Raw genomic sequence first — 23,880 nt, 5'->3', positions numbered from 1 at the left:
ATGATTCATTAAATCAAATAAAATAGCCAATGCTGATAAAGACACTTTACCTGGGATCGGACCATATGAATTGGCAACTGAGGCTGAGCTTTTAAGCCAGACTCTAGGGTGCAAGCACACCCTTTCCAGGCAATATGTTTCAAAAAGACATGACCACCCCTTTGGGGCTTTTATATTGCGTTAACATGTCATAACTTTAAAGTCCAGTTTTACTGTCACATTCTAGTGTAAAAGGCGCCCGAACCTTTCCCCATTTTCGTTATGCACCTGATGTGCGCCCCGTGTCTGCTGGAGGAGGAGGATATTTTATTGCCCTACTAATTTAAAGCGCTTGACAAAAAATAAAAGGCCAGCATAAATTTGTGTATTTTCCTGTCTTGTTTGTGATTGTTCTGTCACTTGTCGGTTTTCATTTGCTTGAGCCATTTTCAACCTACAAATTAAAACGGCCAGCACTTAATTGCAATTTCGATATTTTCGCCCTCCGCCCCTTGTTGTTTAGAAGGGCAGCCATGCTTCCATTGTTTGGTATGCAGTTAATTAGTACAGAAAAGGATGATGTGAGAAATATATTTGTTTTTCGTGAATCCACATTTTGTCAAGTCAAGTCAAAATATTTATATAGCGCACTATATACCCAGAGGGTCTCAGGCGCTTGAAGAGGGGTGGGGAACTACTTGTCGAATATCCAAGTTTTAAGTTGCTTTCTGAATGCTATGTGGTTCTGAGTGAGACGAAGGTGAATGGGAAGTGAGTTCCAGGTCTTAGCTGCCAGGTAGGAGAAGGATCTACCTCCCATGGTGGTTTTGTTGATCCGAGGTACGATAGCAAGGGCTTGGTTGGAAGATCGCAGCTGGCGGGGGGGGTGTAGAAGGAGAGTCGTGTGTTGAGGCATTCGGGTCCAAGGTCGTAAAGTGCTTTGTGAGCGTAGGTCAGGAGGCGGAAAGTAATCCTCTTATTGACGGGGAGCCAGTGGAGGTTTTTCAGGTGACCAGAGATGTGTTCTTTGCGCGGGATGTGTAGTATGAGCCTGGCTGAAGCGTTCTGGATGCGTTGGAGTTTTTTCTGGAGTTTAGCTGTGGTACCGGCGTATAGGGTGTTTCCGTAGTCCAGGCGGCTCGTGACGAGTGCGTGGGTGACCGTTTTTCTAGTTTCGGTGGGGATCCAGCGAAATGTTTTTTTGAGCATGCGAAGAATGTTGAAGCAGGATGATGAAACGGCGTTGACTTGTCTGGTCATCGAGAGTGAGGAGTCCAGGATGACGCCCAGGTTTCGTGCGTGGTTCGTCGGGATGGGTGCTTTTCCAAGGGCCTCTGGCCACCAAGAGTCATCCCAGGCGGAGGGGGAGGTGCCTAGGATGAGGACTTCTGTTTTGTCTGAGTTCAGTTTCAGACGGCTGTGCTTCATCCACTCGGCTACTTCTTTCATTCCTTCGTGTAAGTTGGTTTTGGCGGTGTTAGGGTCTTTGGTGAGTGAGAGGATCAGTTGAGTGTCGTCAGCGTAGGAGATGATGTTGAGATTGTGTTGGCGAGCGATGGCCGCAAGGGGGCTCATGTAAACGTTGAAGAGGGTGGGGCTGAGTGACGATCCTTGTGGCACGCCGCAGATGACTTCAGAGGCCTCAGACTTGAATGGTGGGAGGCGGACTCTCTGGGTTCTTCCGGTGAGGAACGAGGTGATCCATTGCAATGCTTTTCCTTGGATTCCGACGTTTCTTAGGCGCTGTAGAAGGGTGTTATGACAGACTGTGTCGAAGGCAGCGGAGAGGTCGAGGAGGATGAGGGCGACTGTGTCTCCATTGTCTAGTAGAGTTCGAATGTCGTCTGTTGCTGCGATAAGTGCGGTCTCAGTGCTGTGTTTGGCTCGGAAGCCGGACTGTGAGGAGTCGAGGAATTTGTTTGTTTCGAGGAAGGTGGCGAGCTGGTTGTTGACAGCTTTCTCGATGACTTTGGCCAGGAATGGAAGAAGCGAGATGGGGCGGTAGTTTTTGAGTTCGGTGGGGTCAGCTGTGGGTTTTTTCAGAAGGGCGCTGAGTTCCGCGTGTTTCCAGCTTTCCGGGAAGGTGGCGGAGTTGAGGGAGCAGTTGATGACATCTCGGAGGTGTGGTGCTATGATGGAATCTGCTTTGTTGAAGATATGGTGAGGGCATGGGTCAGTTGGGGATCCTGAGTGGATGGAGTTCATCAGGCGGATGGTGTCCTCAGTGGAGATTGGGTTCCAGTCGTTAAGGATGTTCAAGGGGGGTGAAGGTCCTGCAGCAGGTTGGGTGGGTTAGTCTCCGGGTCGGTTGTCGAAGCTGTTGTGGATGTCAGCGATTTTGTTGTGGAAGAAGGAAGCTAGGGAGTCGCAGAGGGCTTGGGAGGGGGTGATGTTGTTGGAGTTGGCTGATGGGTTGGTAAATTCTTTGACGATATTGAATAATTCCTTGCTGTTGTGAGCGTTGTTATCTAGTCGGTCTTTGAATGCGGCTTTCTTGGCAGACCGGATTAGTTGGTGGTGTCTGCGGGTGGCGTTTTTGAAGGCGTCTCTGGTGCTGGTGTTTGGGTCTTTTTTCGAGGCCTTCTCGAGGGATCGACAGAGTTTCTTCGATTTCTTAAGATCATCGTTGAACCAGGAGGCGTTTTTGCTGCCTAGTTTCTTTTGACGTTTTTTCAACGGTGCTAGGATGTCGGCGCTGTTGGATAGCCATTGGGTGAGGTTAATGGCTGCTTGGTCGGGGTTTCAGGAGTGGGCGGGGGGGTTTAGAAGAAGCGATGAGGAGATCTGGTCGATGGTGATTTTGTTCCAGTTTCTTCGCAGGGTGGGTTGAGGATGGTTGTGGATTGTAGTGATAGTCTCGTTGCCTTGAGATGAACAGGTGCATTACAGAATCTTTTCTCAGGGTAGTGAAGTTTTGTTCTACCAAAGCCAGTGATACGAAATGAAACATACAAACATAAATTAGTTGTACAAAATCAGCCCAAGAGTTTGCTCGATTCCGGTCCCATGAAATATAAATGCATGTATTTGTCCTAAATGTGAGGCACACAGCGAGGAATACAAGATGGGGTTACTGAAATCTTATTATAATTTGAAGACATTAACGATAAAAGTTTCTTTTTGCATGTTCATTTGTTTTCTGAAACTAGACCTTGAAGAAAGAGCCGAGTGTTATGGGCATGGGTGTTTTCTGGGTTTTATCACAGTCAGCGCCGTCCCCAGCGCCTCCTGTCTGTGAGCAGTGCTGTGGGTGGAGCCTGCCCCACGGAGGGCGATGACCGCCATGTCATCAACGTGCCTGTTTTCAGAGCGCAGAGCTGGCAGCGGGGAGCTGCCAAAACATGAGTAAACAGAGGAGTTTGAATCCAAACTTAAATACTCCCCGCGGGGCTGTCCTGGGAGGACGTGCCCTGGCACAAGGGGTCTCAGCAGGCGCTGCCCGTGCCAGTTGACGCGGTATAGGGGGGACCAGTGGATAGATATATCAGGAAATTCCTGCCCCGAAAATGCAGCGTTGGGGATGTGCTGGGGCAACGCGTGGGTCCTACAGTAGCGCCCTCAGAGCAGCAACGGGCGATGCAGGCACCGGGAGGTCAGATTTACGAATCTAACTCCAGTCCTAGAAGATTTGGGCAAAGACTTTTCCGCAAAGTGCAACTTTCCCAAAAATAGTCTGTGGGGGGCATATTTTTTGTTCTATCTTCAATCCCAGAATATTTTTGGCAAAATGAAGGATTCACCAAGTTCTCCAAGACGGCGTTAAAAACGTGGTCATTTTGCATTTCTCGAACTGCTGACTTGGGACCACTGCTCAATATATATATATATATATATATATATATATATATATATATATATATATATATATATATATATATATATATAAAACAAGCATTTGCAATGCAATAGGTCAATTATTAAAAGTTTGAGCTATTGGCATTGCTAATAATAATGCAACACCAATAGCTCAAACTTTAATAATGCGAGACCTATTGCATTGCAAATGCTTCTTTCATGTTTTTGTTGTGGCCCAGTTTCAGTATTCTGCAATTTAGCCAAATTCCCTTCTGTGGAGTCTTGCAAGCCATCCTTCAGTTACTTTTGAAGCTTTAATCCTCTCAGCTTTGACCCATGTTTCTTGAGCAATGCATAAGGTTCTCAGAGGCCTCATAAGGATCCAGGTCTCTACAGAAAGTCCTAACCCTGGAGCCCGCGTAATTATGCAACCTATTGCATTGCAAATGCAATAGGTCTCGCATTTGCGAGAGATTAAACTATTTGCATTGCAAATGACAATGCCATTTATTTATCTTTTTTCAAAACCGCACACAAATAAAACGTTTGTCATTTACAATGCCAATAGCTCTAACTTTTGCAAAGGCGAGACCGTTGCATTGTAAATGCTTGTTTGAAAAAAGCAGCTAGTAGGGTTATTATAATGTTCTACATACGCTTGAAGTACCTCCGTTTTGAACACACCATACAAGAGGTGTGACCAACAGTGAAAGGATACCAGGCAGGGAAAACTTTGCTCCTTCTGCTAAAGCTTACAGCTGTCTTACATATGAGCACAAATGCTTGCAAAACGCTTATTATGTAGAGGACATAAACTCAGAGATGCTACATGGCAACTATTTGATAAAGAGAAGTAGCCATTTATGATTTTAAAACCAGGCAATATTTTGTTTGCTACCAAGAATAGATAAACACCGCCATTAGACGACACTTACGCATGGTATAAAAGATGCGATCCTCAGCATTTAAGCAGTTTAGGAAAAAAAACATTCATACTTTTGTAGATGATTTGTTTGTTTGTCAAATACTTATTGAGCATTGTTCTAATATCTTTAAAGTCTGCCTCTGAGATCTGGTTAAGTAGCTACGTTTTATTCTACTTTAGGATCGGGAAGCCGAATCCTAATCCTGGCTTTTCCCCGCAACCACGTTGTGTGCTCCTGAGTACATAGCATCATCTCCTGATGTCCCCAGTTTTCTTATTGAATCCAAATATTAGAACACTAATTAATAGCCAAATGTACACATTTGCATTTTGCATTTTACATTTACAACTATTGCATAGAAATGTATTGCTTAACACTAGTTTGTGGTTGTTTTTACTGGCGAAATATACTCTTCTATGTATTTTCCTGCTGTTAAGATTGTGGTTCTTTTCCTCCACAGGACCACCTGGAGTTTGGAGTTTCACCTAAACCTATATTTGATGGAAGTTACACATTTTCACCCGGCCCCAAACAATATGCCACAGTCTATGAAAATATAGCTCATGAAAGACCAAATGGTGAGTTACATGCACAAGCTGCTCACTCCTTCTTAAATCCATAAGAAACCGCACTGGTGCATTGACTATTGTATCCTTCTTTTTTAACTTTTAAATCCACTCTCACTTTGAAAAGATTTAATTAGAATAAAAGCAAACACTGTTAACTCTAGACAAAAAAATATACCCAGGCAGCATCTGAAGTGCTGACACAGAAGATGTGAATTATACTCTTGGCAGTAGCTCCTACCCACAGTTTTTTTTGTTGCTATTTGTGTTGGAGCAGTAAAAGCTTAAACAAATCGAAGTTTGGTACAACAAAATGGATAGAAAAGGGAAAGAATCGCTCTGAACAAAGTATTCTCAAAATCACGTTTTCTGCCAACAACCCAAACAGTCACCCAAAAACAAGTAGTTACATTTACACTTAGTCCTACATCACTTTTGTGAACTCTGGACCCAGGCAAAACACACGCGCTAAAGGAAAAACTAACACATTCCAGGCAGGATCAGCAGCTTAACTTTTAGCTCCACCAGATGGCACATTTTTAACAAGCAATCAAATTTGGTGTTTAAACACTGAACTAGGGGTGTTGGTGTTTGCTTTTTCTGAACATTAACCTATAAGTGTAGGAAGGTGGCTACCTGACTATGGTTACCCCAGATTTTTTGCCCTGTGTTTAGCTGGTTTTCGACTTAGTTGGCCTGGTTCCCTGCTAATCAGGGCCCCAGGCTATCTGCTCTCTCTGTAAAATGGATTCCATGTACCCTAGGTGCATAACTAGATTGGCTTGGGTCACCTTATCAGCCCCTGTACAGTGCACTATAGGTGCCCAGGGCATAGGTGCATCCAAGGCCTACCAGGGGCTGCAGCATATCTTTTGCCACCCCTGGCTGGCTATCTAAATTGACACAACTGGCTGAACACTCAGCTGGGGCAAGTGGGTGTAATCACCCCTTGCTTAGATATAGTATACCTATATCTAAACCTATATCTGGACACATATATAACCTGTGAGCCACTCCTATGGAAGGCCTCATCAATCCTGGAGGCAGAGTGCGTGGTTTTATGTGAGATGGTGCTCTGGCATGAGCTGAGCCTGTCTGCAGCTGTCGGGAACAACTCCCTAAGCTGATCCGGGATAATGCCATACCATATACTCTTAAGCGCCTTATAATCCTCGCGGTTATATAGCAACTTTGGTTTGGCTTTATCAAAACATGTCGTGTAAGGTGTCATACGAATTGGAATACTACCCCCTCGCCAGTTCTGGCGACGGGGGTAGCATTCCACCCTTCTAGAGGGAGAAGACATGTTACTTTGCTGAAACGCGGTTGATTTAAAATGAGCCTCAGATCCACAAAATGGATGCCCCTGCCACAGACACGGGTCTGGCCTCCTGCTGCTGACCGAAACCCGGCAGAGGAGGCCTGGACAAAGAGTTTCCTGTCACAGGGCGGTGTCAAACCACCCCAGACAGGAGATAGTGGATTGGAGTAGGGAGGTTTCAAAGAAACCAGACACTGCCTGGGGAGCACAAGGCTGCCCCTTGCAGGATCTGGCCAAACCGGTTCTGGGGCCTCCCAGCCCCTGTCCCAGCGCGGCCAGGATCAAAGGAGAGGGGTGTAACCACCCCCTTCCTGGGTCCCACCCATAGGAGGGGACCTAGCAGGATGTCCAACCCCCTAGATTCGAATAAGAGGGGGAGCAGTCCCAACGGACTTCAGATCATCCTGAAGAAACATAAGAAACGAAATCTGGACCCTTCGACTTTCTACACGACGTGAGAAGACTGAAGAATCTCCCTTGTGGTCAAGGAGTGACCACCCTGTGCAAACAGGCACCATCCAGCCCTCGACCCTTGCTTTGTTGCAGTTCCCGCCGGAACTCGAGCGACAGAGATCGACGAGATCAAGCTTGCCTGCCTTCTACCTGCCCGATCCACAGTCCCTGCAGAGCTGAGACCCGTGGAGGCGACCGGAAGCGTGGGGCACGCCATCTTGAAAAGGCCACGAGACGCTGACCGTGCAGCCCACGAGTGACCCTCGAAGCTGTACACCGGGGTTTGAGAAGCCCCAGCCCCGAGCTCCACTTGCACCAAAGCTCACCCCTCCACACTCGACGAGTGCTGCGTGGGGCCCTTCTGCCTGTGTGTGCTCGACGCGTTGGCCCGGTCACTTGCCAGCTGGCTTGTGGCCCCTGTGCCGACGAAACTTGAAAACCGACTTGCTTTTCTGGTTGCTCCAGATCTGCACCAGCTCCTGTGAAAAGGAGCACCCACTCTGACCCTCCTGGTTCGAGTGATAAGCAATCTCCCGGTTCCGCGTGGATTGCTTTTGCCAAGTGCTGTTTGCTACAATCTTCAAGCCGACGGTGCTGACGGCGAGAGCCTACGTGGGACAGATCGTGACCTGCTCCTGGACGTCGCAGATGCCCCAGAGCCCACGTGACAGCGGAGAGAAGCCTATCGACAACCGCCTGATTGCGCCCGACATTGCCTGGTTCCGTCCTGGTTCCACCCTGGTCACTGCTGAGTGACCCAGACTCTGTCCCCTCTGCTTTCAGGTACTTTTCTACTCCGATCCACCCTTGGATCGCACCGGACACTTCTGCTTCACAGCGCCTGCAGCTGCAACAGCTCCAAGCACCAAGAACCTGCGTGACAGAACCCGACGCCACTTCGACCCTGTGCACCCACGGCCTGTGGGTGAGGTAACTTTGCAACGCCGGTGTCCTTACACTGGCACACACCTCTAGGGTCTGTGTCTGAAGTTTTGTGTTTCTAGGTTCAGCGGAAGTATCATTTAATTCACTTTAACTAACTTTTACGCACCATTGACTTTACATTGGTGCGCGCCGCACTTTCCGTGCTGCACCCGTATCCTGTGGGCTACTCCCGACTTCTTCATTGCTTGTCCTGACTGCTCCCAGCGAATCTCTAGGCCCTAGGCCTAACCATTGCTCGATAAGTGTTACTTATACCATTTTTTTAGTATATGGTCTGAGTGGCCCCCCGCCCTCAGCCATAATTGTGCCAACTTTATATGTTTAACAGTGCTTTTGATTTAACGCTTGTGCCCCTTTCCTCATAAAGAGTACTGGGGAGTAATTTAGAAATAAATACATATATTTTTACAATATATACTTGTGTGGTGTCCTTTCATTTGATTACAGGATTGTATGTGGTAAAACAAGCTCGCTTAACACGACCTCTTAAGTTAAGCCTTTAAGGCTGCTTAGTCCATGCTACCACTAGGATAGCTTGTCTACAAGGTTGACTTACAACCTGACATCTTTGGGGTTTGTTTGGACTGATACCCAGTGGTTCCAGAATTGGAAACACTACATATCAGGCCAACTTCTCACATTGGTGTGCAGCGGTGCGGATTTGAGCTTGCTGTTTGTTTTACCATTGCAATCTTTATCAAATTGAAAGATCACATCAAGTACCTCTAGGTACATATAAATCAAAAGCTTAGCATATTAAGTTCTACTGAACTTAGTAGTTGTAGATTAAAGGGATTAGCACACCCTGACTACAACTCACTAGCAAGGTACAGTAGGAAACCACTTAGTGTAGGTAAGTGCACCACTTACACCTCACTAGCAGTCATGTCTGATACAGGTAGAGCCTCAGGCTCTGCTCCTGTAGAAGTTGATCCTATAGGGACAACATCCAGATATGACAACCTTAGCCACAAAGACCTGAGTGCCTTGTGCACAGCCAGGGGGCTAAAAAAGGGCAGAGGCCCTACCATTCCTTCCCTAATAGCTCTCCTAGAAAAGGATGATCTAGATAAGGTGAGTCAGGCTCCCTTAGATTCAGGTGAAGGGATAAACTCCCCTGAGAATGAGAATCTTCCAGAAGAAGAGGAGGAGGAAGAGGAAGAGGAAGGCTCTGATGTAGAAGAGCCTGAAGATCAGGATCAGAGGGGAAACCAGGTACAGGTTGCCAGGCTTAACCAGGCCAACCTAGACCTACATGGGAATGGAGAGGGCCAGCACCTCCCCAGATCTCATAACCAAATTCTCCCAGGTAACAGAAGGGAGAGATCTCTATCAGGGGACTCTCACCTTTCTAGTGCCTCAAGAGAATCTCAGAGAGGGATGACTCCCTCCCAGAGGAAAGAGCATAGGGCCAGAATGAGGGCTGTCCAACTCCAGATAGAGAGGGAGGAGGTAGCTCTGGCTCAAGCTAAACTTACCTTGGCTCAAGCTAAACTTACCTTGGCAAGGGAACAGAAATTAAGTGGCTTAGATGCCACTGGTGGCAGCAAAATTCCTAAAGAGAAACCCAGGTCCTATGATAGTAGAAACCTGACAAAGATTGTGCCCCCCTATCAGGAAGGGGATGACATCCACAAATGGATGACTGCTCTGGAGAGGGCCTGCATGGTACAGCAGGTTCCTGAGGAACAGTGGGCAGCAATCTTATGGTACTCCTTTTCAGAGAAAGGGAGGGATAGGCTCCTCACTGTCAGACATGAGGATGCCAGCAATTACAAAGTCCTGAAGAGTGTTCTGATAGATGGGTTTGGCTTAACCACTGAACAGTACAGGTTAAAGTTCAGAGATACCCAGAAGACACAGACTCAGGACTGGACTGATTTTGTTGATTGTGCAACTAAGGCTCTGGAGGGTTGGCTGAATGGCAGCAAAGTACATGACTTCACAGGATTGTATAATTTGATTATGAGGGAGCAGATCCTTAGTAATTGTCAGAACCAGCTCTTACACCAGCACCTGGTGGACTCAGATTTGACCTCTCCCCAAGAATTGGGAAAGAGGGCAGATAAGTGGGTCAGAACCAGGATTAGGCCTAAGAATCAGGACAATAACCAGAAGAAGGAGTCTACCAAGCCTCAAGATAAGGGTGGGGATAAAGGTAAAGAAAACACTTCCCCAGGGCCCCAAAACTCCAAGAAGGGGGGTGGGTCCCAAGACACTTCTTCAACAGAGAAAAAGCCTTATTGCCATGCCTGTAAACAGGTTGGGCATTACAAAACAGACAGCTGTTGTCCCAAAAATGGCAATAAAGAAAACATACCTCCAAAGCCAGCTCCAACACCTCCTGTTACTGTCAGCAGTAATCCCCCAGGAAGTGGGAGCACACCCAGGAATCTGGGTGGGTTTACTTTTGGAGCCCAAGGGGACCCTGGCCTATCCAGGTCTCCATCCCCAAATGATCTTGTCTATGAGACTGGCGTGGGGTTTGCCAACTTCTCTGTTTGCCCAAATACCTTGAGCAAATATAGACAGGAACCCATCATCAATGGTTTGAAAGTTGAAGCTTTTAGAGACACAGGGGCTAGCATCACCATGGTGGCTGACTGTATAGTCCCCTCTAAGCAACTTTTACCAGGTGCCACATACCAGGTAACAAACATTGATGGCATCCAAACAAATCATCCCATGGCAGTAGTAAGCCTCAGCTGGGGAGGTGTCACTGGCCCAAAGAGAGTGGCAGTGTCACCAAACTTGCCTGTAGACTGTCTACTGGGTAATGATTTGGAAATCTCAGCCTGGGCTGAGGTTGAACAGGAAATCCATTCTAGAATGGTAAATTCCAATGGAAAGGTTAGTGGGGCTGTACTGGCTATAGCCCCAATCCAAGATGTCCTCCCTGAAAAGGTTGGTAGGGCTGAGCAACTCTCTGCCCCATCTTTAACAGAAGCTCTTCCAAAGCAGAATAGCAAAGCTGTTATGATAACAGCAGAAACCCAAACTGAGTCTCCTCCTGAAAAGGTTGGTGGGGCTGTGATGGCCACAGCCCAAACTCAAACAGATATGTGTGTTGTGAAGCCTGAAATGATGGATCACTCCACCCAAACTGAGAGCATGGAGGAGGAAGAGAAATCTCCCCCTCACCAGACAGTAGGACAGGATCAGCCTCCTCAGGGAACTGATCTTACCCCTGATGAAGGAACTGCCCCAGAGGTTGTTAGGCCTGGCCTGACAGAGCCTCTGATGGCAGTGGACCCTTCTCAGGTGGGATCCAGTCTGGAGCAGGTAACCTGCCCCTCTCTACCTTGCCTCAGTCAGCCCAGGGCTGCAGAGGACAAGAAGGACAGTGAGACCCAGAGGGCCCCCTGTCAAATAAAGCACCCCCATCAACAGATTAGGGGCACCAAAACTAGTAGGCCTAGTAAGGTGAAAACTTTAAAAACTCCTGAGGGAGCCCCCTTAAAAACAGTTAGGGACCTCCCACAGATGGATTCTGTTGGGCACAGCCAAACCTGGGACCCAAAGGGCCCAAACCTGAACTGTCCCTCCAGCAAGCCAAACAGAGGGACCCAGCCTCCAGCTTTAGGTAGCCAGAGGTTGACCCTGAGAGCTCAGTGCAACTCAGTTGAAGAAAGAAAGGCACACATGGTGGAAGATAATTGGAGGAAGTTGAGCCCAAAAATAGTGGGGCCTCACTTCAATACTCCATATCCAAACCAGCCTTTAACTTTGCATAAACACACCCAAGGTAGTGATTCCCTATGGTGGAGACCCTCTAATACCCCTAGGGTGAGGGACTGCTTAGTGGACCATGAGACAGGGGGTACCCATGCTAGTGCAGGTACTTCCTTATATGGCCACTCAGGCAATATAGGCTTACCTGGCCAAGGATAGCCTTATCTCCTTTCGTTTGGGGGGGGGTTATGTAGGAAGGTGGCTACCTGACTATGGTTACCCCAGATTTTTTGCCCTGTGTTTAGCTGGTTTTCGACTTAGTTGGCCTGGTTCCCTGCTAATCAGGGCCCCAGGCTATCTGCTCTCTCTGTAAAATGGATTCCATGTACCCTAGGTGCATAACTAGATTGGCTTGGGTCACCTTATCAGCCCCTGTACAGTGCACTATAGGTGCCCAGGGCATAGGTGCATCCAAGGCCTACCAGGGGCTGCAGCATATCTTTTGCCACCCCTGGCTGGCTATCTAAATTGACACAACTGGCTGAACACTCAGCTGGGGCAAGTGGGTGTAATCACCCCTTGCTTAGATATAGTATACCTATATCTAAACCTATATCTGGACACATATATAACCTGTGAGCCACTCCTATGGAAGGCCTCATCAATCCTGGAGGCAGAGTGCGTGGTTTTATGTGAGATGGTGCTCTGGCATGAGCTGAGCCTGTCTGCAGCTGTCGGGAACAACTCCCTAAGCTGATCCGGGATAATGCCATACCATATACTCTTAAGCGCCTTATAATCCTCGCGGTTATATAGCAACTTTGGTTTGGCTTTATCAAAACATGTCGTGTAAGGTGTCATACGAATTGGAATACTACCCCCTCGCCAGTTCTGGCGACGGGGGTTACATTCCACCCTTCTAGAGGGAGAAGACATGTTACTTTGCTGAAACGCGGTTGATTTAAAATGAGCCTCAGATCCACAAAATGGATGCCCCTGCCACAGACACGGGTCTGGCCTCCTGCTGCTGACCGAAACCCGGCAGAGGAGGCCTGGACAAAGAGTTTCCTGTCACAGGGCGGTGTCAAACCACCCCAGACAGGAGATAGTGGATTGGAGTAGGGAGGTTTCAAAGAAACCAGACACTGCCTGGGGAGCACAAGGCTGCCCCTTGCAGGATCCGGCCAAACCGGTTCTGGGGCCTCCCAGCCCCTGTCCCAGCGCGGCCAGGATCAAAGGAGAGGGGTGTAACCACCCCCTTCCTGGGTCCCACCCATAGGAGGGGACCTAGCAGGATGTCCAACCCCCTAGATTCGAATAAGAGGGGGAGCAGTCCCAACGGACTTCAGATCATCCTGAAGAAACATAAGAAACGAAATCTGGACCCTTCGACTTTCTACACGACGTGAGAAGACTGAAGAATCTCCCTTGTGGTCAAGGAGTGACCACCCTGTGCAAACAGGCACCATCCAGCCCTCGACCCTTGCTTTGTTGCAGTTCCCGCCGGAACTCGAGCGACAGAGATCGACGAGATCAAGCTTGCCTGCCTTCTACCTGCCCGATCCACAGTCCCTGCAGAGCTGAGACCCGTGGAGGCGACCGGAAGCGTGGGGCACGCCATCTTGAAAAGGCCACGAGACGCTGACCGTGCAGCCCACGAGTGACCCTCGAAGCTGTACACCGGGGTTTGAGAAGCCCCAGCCCCGAGCTCCACTTGCACCAAAGCTCACCCCTCCACACTCGACGAGTGCTGCGTGGGGCCCTTCTGCCTGTGTGTGCTCGACGCGTTGGCCCGGTCACTTGCCAGCTGGCTTGTGGCCCCTGTGCCGACGAAACTTGAAAACCGACTTGCTTTTCTGGTTGCTCCAGATCTGCACCAGCTCCTGTGAAAAGGAGCACCCACTCTGACCCTCCTGGTTCGAGTGATAAGCAATCTCCCGGTTCCGCGTGGATTGCTTTTGCCAAGTGCTGTTTGCTACAATCTTCAAGCCGACGGTGCTGACGGCGAGAGCCTACGTGGGACAGATCGTGACCTGCTCCTGGACGTCGCAGATGCCCCAGAGCCCACGTGACAGCGGAGAGAAGCCTATCGACAACCGCCTGATTGCGCCCGACATTGCCTGGTTCCGTCCTGGTTCCACCCTGGTCACTGCTGAGTGACCCAGACTCTGTCCCCTCTGCTTTCAGGTACTTTTCTACTCCGATCCACCCTTGGATCGCACCGGACACTTCTGCTTCACAGCGCCTGCAGCTGCAACAGCTCCAAGCACCAAGAACCTGCGTGACAGAACCCGACGCCACTTCGACCCTGTGCACCCACGGCCTGTGGGTGAGGTAACTTTGCAACGCCGGTGTCCTTACACTGGCACACACCTCTAGGGTCTGTGTCTGAAGTTTTGTGTTTCTAGGTTCAGCGGAAGTATCATTTAATTCACTTTAACTAACTTTTACGCACCATTGACTTTACATTGGTGCGCGCCGCACTTTCCGTGCTGCACCCGTATCCTGTGGGCTACTCCCGACTTCTTCATTGCTTGTCCTGACTGCTCCCAGCGAATCTCTAGGCCCTAGGCCTAACCATTGCTCGATAAGTGTTACTTATACCATTTTTTTAGTATATGGTCTGAGTGGCCCCCCGCCCTCAGCCATAATTGTGCCAACTTTATATGTTTAACAGTGCTTTTGATTTAACGCTTGTGCCCCTTTCCTCATAAAGAGTACTGGGGAGTAATTTAGAAATAAATACATATATTTTTACAATATATACTTGTGTGGTGTCCTTTCATTTGATTACAGGATTGTATGTGGTAAAACAAGCTCGCTTAACACGACCTCTTAAGTTAAGCCTTTAAGGCTGCTTAGTCCATGCTACCACTAGGATAGCTTGTCTACAAGGTTGACTTACAACCTGACATCTTTGGGGTTTGTTTGGACTGATACCCAGTGGTTCCAGAATTGGAAACACTACATATCAGGCCAACTTCTCACAATAAGGAACTGAGATTTTAGGAGTACCTCAAGCCAATCAACAAAATCAACGGATATAAACCTTTTTGTATATGGCACATTGTCTTTCCAAAGATTAGTTTTTAGATTTTGAACATCGGTAATGCGCAAATAACAGCTATGTCTCCCGATATACTGGCATGAATTCTTGGTACAAGTTCAGCTTTTCTCAAGGTGGTGCATAATTCCTTTTAAAATATTTCAGATTTTACACTCAGTGGGCTAAATTAGGGAGTTACTTTCTTCACCGTTGGAATAAGTTCCTGGCAGGACGATACAGGGAAAGCCACATAGAATGTTCTCCTATGGCTTTCTGGCCCGACACAGAGCTAAATTCGAATTCATCCTCCCCAGTGGCATCTTAGTGAGACAGGTTTGGCCCCGGGCCTTGCTAGACGAGCACCAACATTAGCACTGGAAGAAATCTTTTAGACATGTTTCTGTGCCATGACTAGACGTGTAGTGAATTAAAGCAGTTGTTTTTTTATTCTGTAGTTATTTAAGAATGTTGTGCTTACTGAAATTGGATTGTAAGAATGCTGAAGCAATGAAGGTGTACTGATGTTTTATCCTTTATTCCGCGGATTCCAAAACTTAATAAAAATATTATAAAAAAGAATGCTGAAACAATGTACCTCACTCACTGTGATGTTGAATTCTTATCTAGGCGGGAGAGCCTTTCTGCAGTTTCTTACTACACACTGCCTGGCTAGACAGTGTCTTCTCCCCGCTGCACACTAAAATCTGTTACAACTTTTACTTTGGTTCATCTCAGCTGTGCGAGCTCCACCACTTTTGTACATTTGAATTCTTATATAGCACAAATAGTCAGATATTGGCAATGCATGCTGAATCTCTGTTTACATTTTTGACAACACACTTCACTCATGCTTAAAAGTGGCAGTGGCAATATCTTTTCCTACCAAAACACATCTGTATTAAAATGTCTTAGTAGAGCCTTGTAATGTTCACACAACCATATATGTGTAATGAACTGTGTCCTTGCGGCACTGATTTAGTCCCATGTGCTCAGTGTCTGCTGGTTTGCCTTTGAGTGGCCCGCATTGGTAAAGATGTCTTCCGTGTTTGGCATTAATATGCAGTGGATGCTAATTCTTGTTTTTGGGTTGGATTTGTTATCCGTGGCAGGCCTTTTGCAATAAGGTTGTGTCCCATATTTTGCAGCAAACATTGACTGCCTCCTTAATGATTGAAAGAGCTCATACTTTTGCATGTCTTCCAGTCTGAATTTAGGTTTGACAGTATTTGAAATTGACCGGCTGGAAGGATCTAGGGGGATTGTTCTTGTTCATGTTTGGCCCTCCAGATTTTTGCTTTATGGCACTATCGACTTTGCTGTGTGGTTGATATTTGATGGTGACCCGTGCAGTGTGTGCTGTGAACTAAATGACCAGTGTTCACTCTCAAGTGGTGGTGGGGCAAATATTCTAGGATGTGTGTCATGTGACTTTTTTTATTTGAAGGTGCAAGTGTTAGACCCAATGCAGAAACAGAGAATAAGAGTTGGTGCAGGAGTTAGACTTGGGGCTGTAGGTAGGAAACCTTCTACCGTCTCTGCAAAAGTGCTATGCTCTCGAGATGTTGAAAATATTTTGGTTGCAGGTATCCAGTTTTGCTCAAATGAATAAGAGCAGATCCTGATGTAAAAAGTATCATGGGGTGGTGCCCTTCACATTTTTGTGAATAAATGACTGCTCTTTCAGGGATAACCATGAGGTTGAGTATGAGGGACCTGAGAGGTGTCAACTTAATTCTGAGGTTTAATCAAAAGATCCAATCTGACCTTAAGGGATGTTTATGTGATGCGTTGGTACTGGATGATTCACACGTGCATGGCCCCAGGATCCTAAAGCACAGTTGATATGGATGTTTCTAGAGAACACAGGCGTACTACCATACTGACATCACCTTGGGACGAGAAGTGCCAGATGAGTATTCCAAACTGCGTTCTGTATTTAGTTCCATTTAGCCAAGATGAATGCTACCACTAGTGCCCTTTGTTCTGACCCTACTAATATGCCAATATTACACAAGAATACCTTTGAGTATCACCAGTCAAGCCGCACTTCTTACCGCCTACACTGATAGAATTACTTGAAATACACACAGTTAACCTTCATGCTAAATCTGCATTTTGGTAGTGCAACTCTTGTTACTTGACAGCAGATAATACTGGAAAGGTATGCTGGAATGTTGGTCATTGTGGCACCTCCTATGTCATACCTGAAACCCGGAATGGTTCACTGTATGCATTCTTCAGCGTTGGAAATGAAACTCAAATTCTGATGTACCACTGGATTATCCTGTTCAATGCAAGTAAAATACATGAGTACTTATGTATCACTTAATCAACGAGTTGTCAAATTGTAATTGTTCACTGAGCTAGCTTTGTGGCTCCCTAGCTCTTCCTAATGCGTTGCTAGAAAAGGTGGTTTTTGAACATGGTAGTTTTGTGGGTCACTGGACAAAGACACTTTTGGATGAATGCACCAGTCTTACCTAAACCTTTTTTTATTTTTTACCAATCATGTCTTGGCCCAGCTTGTAACATTTTGCACTAATTTGTGAAGTGATCTAGGCATTATGTCCATGGTACTTCCAAAATGGAAAGTAATTGCACCCTTCTCATATAACCTTTTTCCTTCTTGCCTCACAGCAACATTTTTGGTCGATCTTAATTACAACAATTCTTATTCTTGCAACTGAAAGACAGCAGAACGTGATAGAGAAAAAACATTAATTTATGGTTACCTACATCCAGGGGCAAATGCTGACTGATCTGGACCAGGGAGAGGACTCCTACGATTTGTAGATTATTGCCACCGGAACACATTTGCATATCTTGGACTTGGTCGCACGAATATCGATTTGTTTTAGCTCGCTATTAGACCTTTGACATCACATGTACCTATAGTAACAGTCCTTTGGACCATTCACCTTGAAAAAGCCCCAGCTCACGGGCAATTGGGGACGAAAGAAGTGTTGGCTGTGCTGCACAACAAGATTTCTTTATTATGAGCGCAAAACACTCCAAATAAAACTTGAAGAAACAACGAGCTCTCAACCATATTACTTACCAGTTTTCGCAGTGATGACGCTTATTGCTAATTGATATGATTGAATATTGACAAAAAATAGTACTTGTCCAGGTACCTCCTCCTCCTCTATTACTGAATGAATGGGTTAGGGCTTTTCCCATTTCCATGGACAAGTGACACTGGATTTCACCTCATTCAATAAGAGTGGCCTCAAATAACTGGTCCTATTACCCCTACTACTCTTTCATCAGCAGACCGTATTGTGGTTTGCAAATTATCCATTATTTAGCAGTTATTCTTCCTATGTTGTTTTATTAATTTGCCTAGGGTTGGATTGTGAAGGAAGCCACTTCATTGCTGCAAATGCTTTTACATTTTAATAGATTATTTTACTTTGGCTAATCGGTCTACAATTGTATTTACAACACCACTGTGTCTACATTATCCTTGTACATCTGGCCATTACATATGAGTTGCTGCCATGCGATTGAATTGCAGCCTGTTCAATATGCAGCTTCGTTTTAACCATCAAGTATTGCTCTGCGGATTTTACTATACACTCCTCAACTACAAAACAGGATTCAGATTATTACACTATGGTCTTTGCATGGCAGGTGTAGAACAGTCTGACAAAGTTACCTGCACTGTCAAGAGTTCCAGGTTCTAATCTTGGTTTAATAGCATGGACTTTTGTTTGATACCTAACAAATCACTTGATCTGCCCATGTCGAACCTCAATGTTTTGCCAAAATAAGGAATGTTTAGAAACAGTGCAAATGTATGTGTTATCTACGAATATATAAAAGCAGGGTGCAATAAAAAAAAACTGCCTTAATACATAGCAGGCATATGATACTGCAGTATTGAAAGATCCTGTCGTTAATTGTTAGTTATTTATACATCCCTACATCACAGATGTCTCGCTAGCGTACTTACACAGACAAACAAGTAGCATTCAGGCTTCACAATTAGAAAGAAGGCAACAGACACCATGGATATCAATAAATTACAGCAAAGCACAATGAGCAGGTGTAGGTAGATGAAGTGTTATTCCGTGATGAAGCATACATAATGGTGGGGATGGAAATGGAATAAAGGTTAAACATATAAAGTCTGAGAACTGCAAGATTCCTGACATGGACATAGAGAGGCATGATTAGAGTACCAGATGCAGGACTATAATCTGACCCAGACCTCAGATAATCCCTTCCCAGCCACAGGAGCAAGCTCTCAAAATGTGTGAAGTGAGGTATAAACTTCTTAGTGACCGCATGGGAAAAAGTAATGCCTTGGAGAAATCTTTTTGGACATTTAATAAGTGCTAAAACCCTAAAATGTGACCTTATTCAGGCCTTTTTTTTATTTACCCCACACTCTTGAGTGGACAAGTAGCAAACTATCCTCCAACATCTTCACAAAGTGCATGTGTACACCTTAATTATGCTCATGAGATAAACAACTGCACATTTTGACTGTGCTGTGGCATGTCCTGAAATCGCTTATGGAACATCTTGATTTTCTGGCACGTGAGACCATTAAAAAAAAATGAGGCTGCTTTGCTTAGCCTTCCTGACATGCATGCCTCGGAGGGAAGTAGGTAATGAACTATCAGGGCCTAATTTATCCAGGGAAGTTTATTGTTCTAGATGAATAATTCACGCCCACCTTTCCCTCCCTTTGAGATGCTTCCAAGTACCACAATTACATGCATTTTAGTAAATAGGCTGAATCATATTCACAACGCTGCGCGTAAATGAAACATGTAAATACTAATTAGTACGTTCAGATCTTTGTGCTATTAATGTGATGAAGCATCACAGCATCACAGAATACATTAATCATGCATTTCCCCCACCCTTCCATCACTAAACATGGAAACCGAGAGTTTGTCAGCAGTTAAGGACATCTCACTCTTTTATATGCCCCTCTCTCTGCAGTCCCGGCTTTATTCTTGTCTTCTTATTTCTGTTAAACCAACTAAGTCTGGCAGAAAGCCACGTGTGGACGAACAGCTGCCATTGTTCGCATACTTCTCGCCCTTCTTCAATACCATTGAATACCCAGCTACTCGACTCTCTCCTGTCTTCCCTCTCCAACATGGTGCTCAACTGGTCCTCCACCTGGCTCTTTCACTGCCCCTTTATTTATCTCCTCGCACGTCCCTCCCTCTCCACAATGTGTAAAACTTGTTCCCTCCTCACCTCATAACTGCCTGTACTCATCTCAACCTCAGAAAAGGGTACTGACTTTTCCACCCACTTCTCAGTAGTAACACCATTTTGGATGGCAGTTGCTTATCCTGAGCACTTCATAAAATGGTGATCATAAAGTGGAGGAGTGTGGCTCACTGATTAGAGCGGCAGACCCTGATTCAGAGGTCTGGCCCGGGACCATGGTTCAATTCCCGACGCGGCAGGGTCCTGAGCCCAATAATGTCGACGGACTCGATAATTCTCGCCTTGGTGCCTACTCTAATCATGGGGTCCCACGCTGCAACTCTGGGCAATAGCTTGCTTAATCTCCACTACGGCGGCCCACCCGCGGCGGGATGCCTGGCTTTCACCTTGGGGATGCCCAGTAGGGGTTATCTCACAGGGAAAATGCCAGGACGGGTTCCCAAGGCAAGCGCCTTGATGCCTTCGGGTAATACGTGCGCTATATAGGTCGCAATATATTTACATTTACATTTACATTATTAGTAATCGGCTTTGTAAATATTGCATCGTGTTTACACCACAGCCAAAAACTATATCCGTACACACCAGAACCAAGTTAGTGCTACATTGACTGGTGCTTGCTAACCTACCGCAAACAACATGTGACCACATTGAGATTCTAATTGTTAATCCTTCTAGCACCATCGCATTGGAACTTCCTTCCTACTACATCGCAGCCAATCAGGTCACCTCCCTTTTAAATACACTTTTACTATGGGGACCCTACACCTCCCTTTTAAATACCCTTTTACTATGGGGAGCCACAAGCGTAGATCATCACTCACCACTTCAGAAACACCAACCACCAAGAGAGAGAGCCTAATATGTCCTATTTTGGAATATCTTTTGATTTGTTATTAACTCCATTCCATAACTTTTAATATTTAATATCACTCACCTACTTGTCTCCTTTTGCCTCTGAAGCTCCTAATGACAAATGCCGTTGAGGTGGATGAGATAATCCTCTCACCAGACAAAATTCGATACCTCTGGTTTCAGTATTCGTTAGATGTGGTAATTACTTCTAATTATGAGTTTGGTTCTTCAAACCTGGGAATACAATGCAGATTTTGGCGATTTCTGAACCAAAATGATCCTGTCCTGTTATTTAGTTGACTTTTTCCCACCGGTGTACTTTGGCAGTTTTAAGCTGCTGTAACGTGTTTGGGGACACTTGTGGGCGTGCAGAATTTATCACTCTTGATAATTACTGGTTGCAGTAAACTTTGCACAGTATGTAATTCCAATCCCTGATAAATAGGTGTTTGCACAAGGGTCTTAATTATCTACCTGACTCAATTGCATTCAGATCCAAAGTTTGTCTATCCATTTCTAACATAGGTCTCATTTGCCTTTTATTGTCACTTGGCCATCATCTCTGTTAAAAACACTTCCATTAGTAAACAATGCTGCCACTTGGATCTTTCTATCCCGTTTTTATTTTTATTCACTCGTTTGTTAAACTCGGTACACAGTTCGGTTTATTTTCTAGTGTTCATTGAAAAATCCTTAGCTCAAGTTAGTCCTGCGACTTGTGGCTCGACCTTGTTTTGACCCTTTCCTTGACGTTTCACATTTGATAAGGCATATCCTTTATGCTGTGTTTACTCACTTGAGACAATTCTCCATTCTCCACTTCATTTCTATATATTAGATCCCCAAGTGCCTTCACTAGGACTTGTGATGCCAGTAAAAATTAATTTATTTTGGCAAGAGTTGGCTGTTCTGGTTGTTATCAGGGGCTGTCACTTGGCTGGCAGTCTCACGTTGAAACCTTTATAGTTCAGCCATTCCAACTTGTGATCTTTAAAAGGTAGGAATGTTGTACATATTACTAAGGTGCAGTTGCCTTTTTGGGCACATGGCATGGGTGAAATCATGTACAAAAAAATAGGAGTTGAGAGGGATTACAGGGACTATTTTGGCAAGAGTTGGCTGTTCTGGTTGTTATCAGGGGCTGTCACTTGGCTGGCAGTCTCACGTTGAAACCTTTATAGTTCAGCCATTCCAACTTGTGATCTTTAAAAGGTAGGAATGTTGTACATATTACTAAGGTGCAGTTGCCTTTTTGGGCACATGGCATGGGTGAAATCATGTACAAAAAATAGGAGTTGAGAGGGATTACAGGGACTAGGTAGCCCTCCACTCATGCAGTCACAAAACACAAAACACCTAGTCCCAAAGGCAATACTTTCTGTAGAACTATGGGCATGATTGGATTTGTCAATAAATCATTCCAATTACTCATCTAAAGATAGAAGTAGTTGTCATGCTCAAGAAACTTGCCAAAAATAGTTAATAAAAGTAGCCACTCTCTGATACATCTAAACATTAGACAACACAGTACTAACATTCACTAGAAAGACAACATTTGAAAAAAATGTGTGAATAGCTAGAGGACACCTCACGGGCGAACCACCAATGGGGCTCCTGGTTGGTACTCACCAGGTTAGCCCTGTTCTCATCATCGGTGTCCACTAGCTTAACGCAAACGTGTCCGACTCCCAAAAGTAAAAAGACAGTGAATGGTGCAGTGTACACAAACTTATATGTGACAAAAACTAACAACATTCAACATATAACAAGACCATATACTGTGCATGCAAGACACATAGACCTTTTTATTTGTATCTTCTTGTCTGCAACAGTAAACATATAAACATAAAAGAGGAGAAAAGCGAATACTACCTATCGATTCGCTTTCACCTCATTGCCGACATGTTTCATTGCCATGGTAGATTTTCAGGCAATTTCTTCAGGGCGAATGATTTTAAAGAAAGCCACTGCCAGCAGTACTATGGTGGACGTGCTGTAAATCAAGAAAGGCATGTGTAAGGAGCTGCCTTTGATTGTGCCATGTACTGTTCTATCACAACCACGGGGGGAAATGATCAATACCTGGTTTTGGACTTGTGCTATCATACCGCTTATGATCGCGTCTTTGGACGTCAGAAAACCCACTTCCAGACGGTAAGTGTGGTCTCGTGCTCCCTTAACTTGTATCTGTTACAAGTTAAGGGAGCACGAGACCACACTTACCGTCTGGAAGTGGGTTTTCTGACGTCCAAAGACGCGATCATAAGCGGTATGATAGCACAAGTCCAAAACCAGGTATTGATCATTTCCCCCCGTGGTTGTGATAGAACAGTACATGGCACAATCAAAGGCAGCTCCTTACACATGCCTTTCTTGATTTACAGCACGTCCACCATAGTACTGCTGGCAGTGGCTTTCTTTAAAATCATTCGCCCTGAAGAAATTGCCTGAAAATCTACCATGGCAATGAAACATGTCGGCAATGAGGTGAAAGCGAATCGATAGGTAGTATTCGCTTTTCTCCTCTTTTATGTTTACTGTTGCAGACAAGAAGATACAAATAAAAAGGTCTATGTGTCTTGCATGCACAGTATATGGTCTTGTTATATGTTGAATGTTGTTAGTTTTTGTCACATATAAGTTTGTGTACACTGCACCATTCACTGTCTTTTTACTTTTGGGAGTCGGACACGTTTGCGTTAAGCTAGTGGACACCGATGATGAGAACAGGGCTAACCTGGTGAGTACCAACCAGGAGCCCCATTGGTGGTTCGCCCGTGAGGTGTCCTCTAGCTATTCACACATTTTTTTCAAATGTTGTCTTTCTAGTGAATGTTAGTACTGTGTTGTCTAATGTTTAGATGTATCAGAGAGTGGCTACTTTTATTAACTATTTTTGGCAAGTTTCTTGAGCATGACAACTACTTCTATCTTTAGATGAGTAATTGGAATGATTTATTGACAAATCCAATCATGCCCATAGTTCTACAGAAAGTATTGCCTTTGGGACTAGGTGTTTTGTGTTTTGTGACTGCATGGGTGAAATCATGCCTGTGCATGCTACCAAACGACTTGGTGTAAACCATGCGATTAGTTATTAGGGGTAGGAGTACAGGCAACCACTGG

The 23,880-nt window shown here is 45.6% G+C and overlaps 1 protein-coding gene across 1 annotated transcript in view; it reads left to right on the top strand.

The window, feature by feature from the left end:
- PARD3B (par-3 family cell polarity regulator beta) overlaps window positions 1–23,880 on the top strand; it is a 1,965,377-nt gene that overhangs the window by 955,502 nt on the left and 985,995 nt on the right. Inside the window, exon 13 of the mRNA XM_086954074.1 lies at window positions 5,161–5,278. Coding sequence (XP_086810200.1) covers window positions 5,161–5,278 — 118 coding nt within the window. The remainder of the gene's footprint in view (window positions 1–5,160; window positions 5,279–23,880) is intronic.

This window comes from Lissotriton vulgaris, chromosome 2_1 (genome assembly GCF_964263255.1).
Source record: "Lissotriton vulgaris chromosome 2_1, aLisVul1.2, whole genome shotgun sequence".
Classification (NCBI taxonomy): Eukaryota; Metazoa; Chordata; class Amphibia; order Caudata; family Salamandridae; genus Lissotriton; species Lissotriton vulgaris.
The sequence above is the reverse complement of the archived record's forward strand: the minus strand, read 5'-3'. Positions and strand labels throughout refer to the sequence as shown.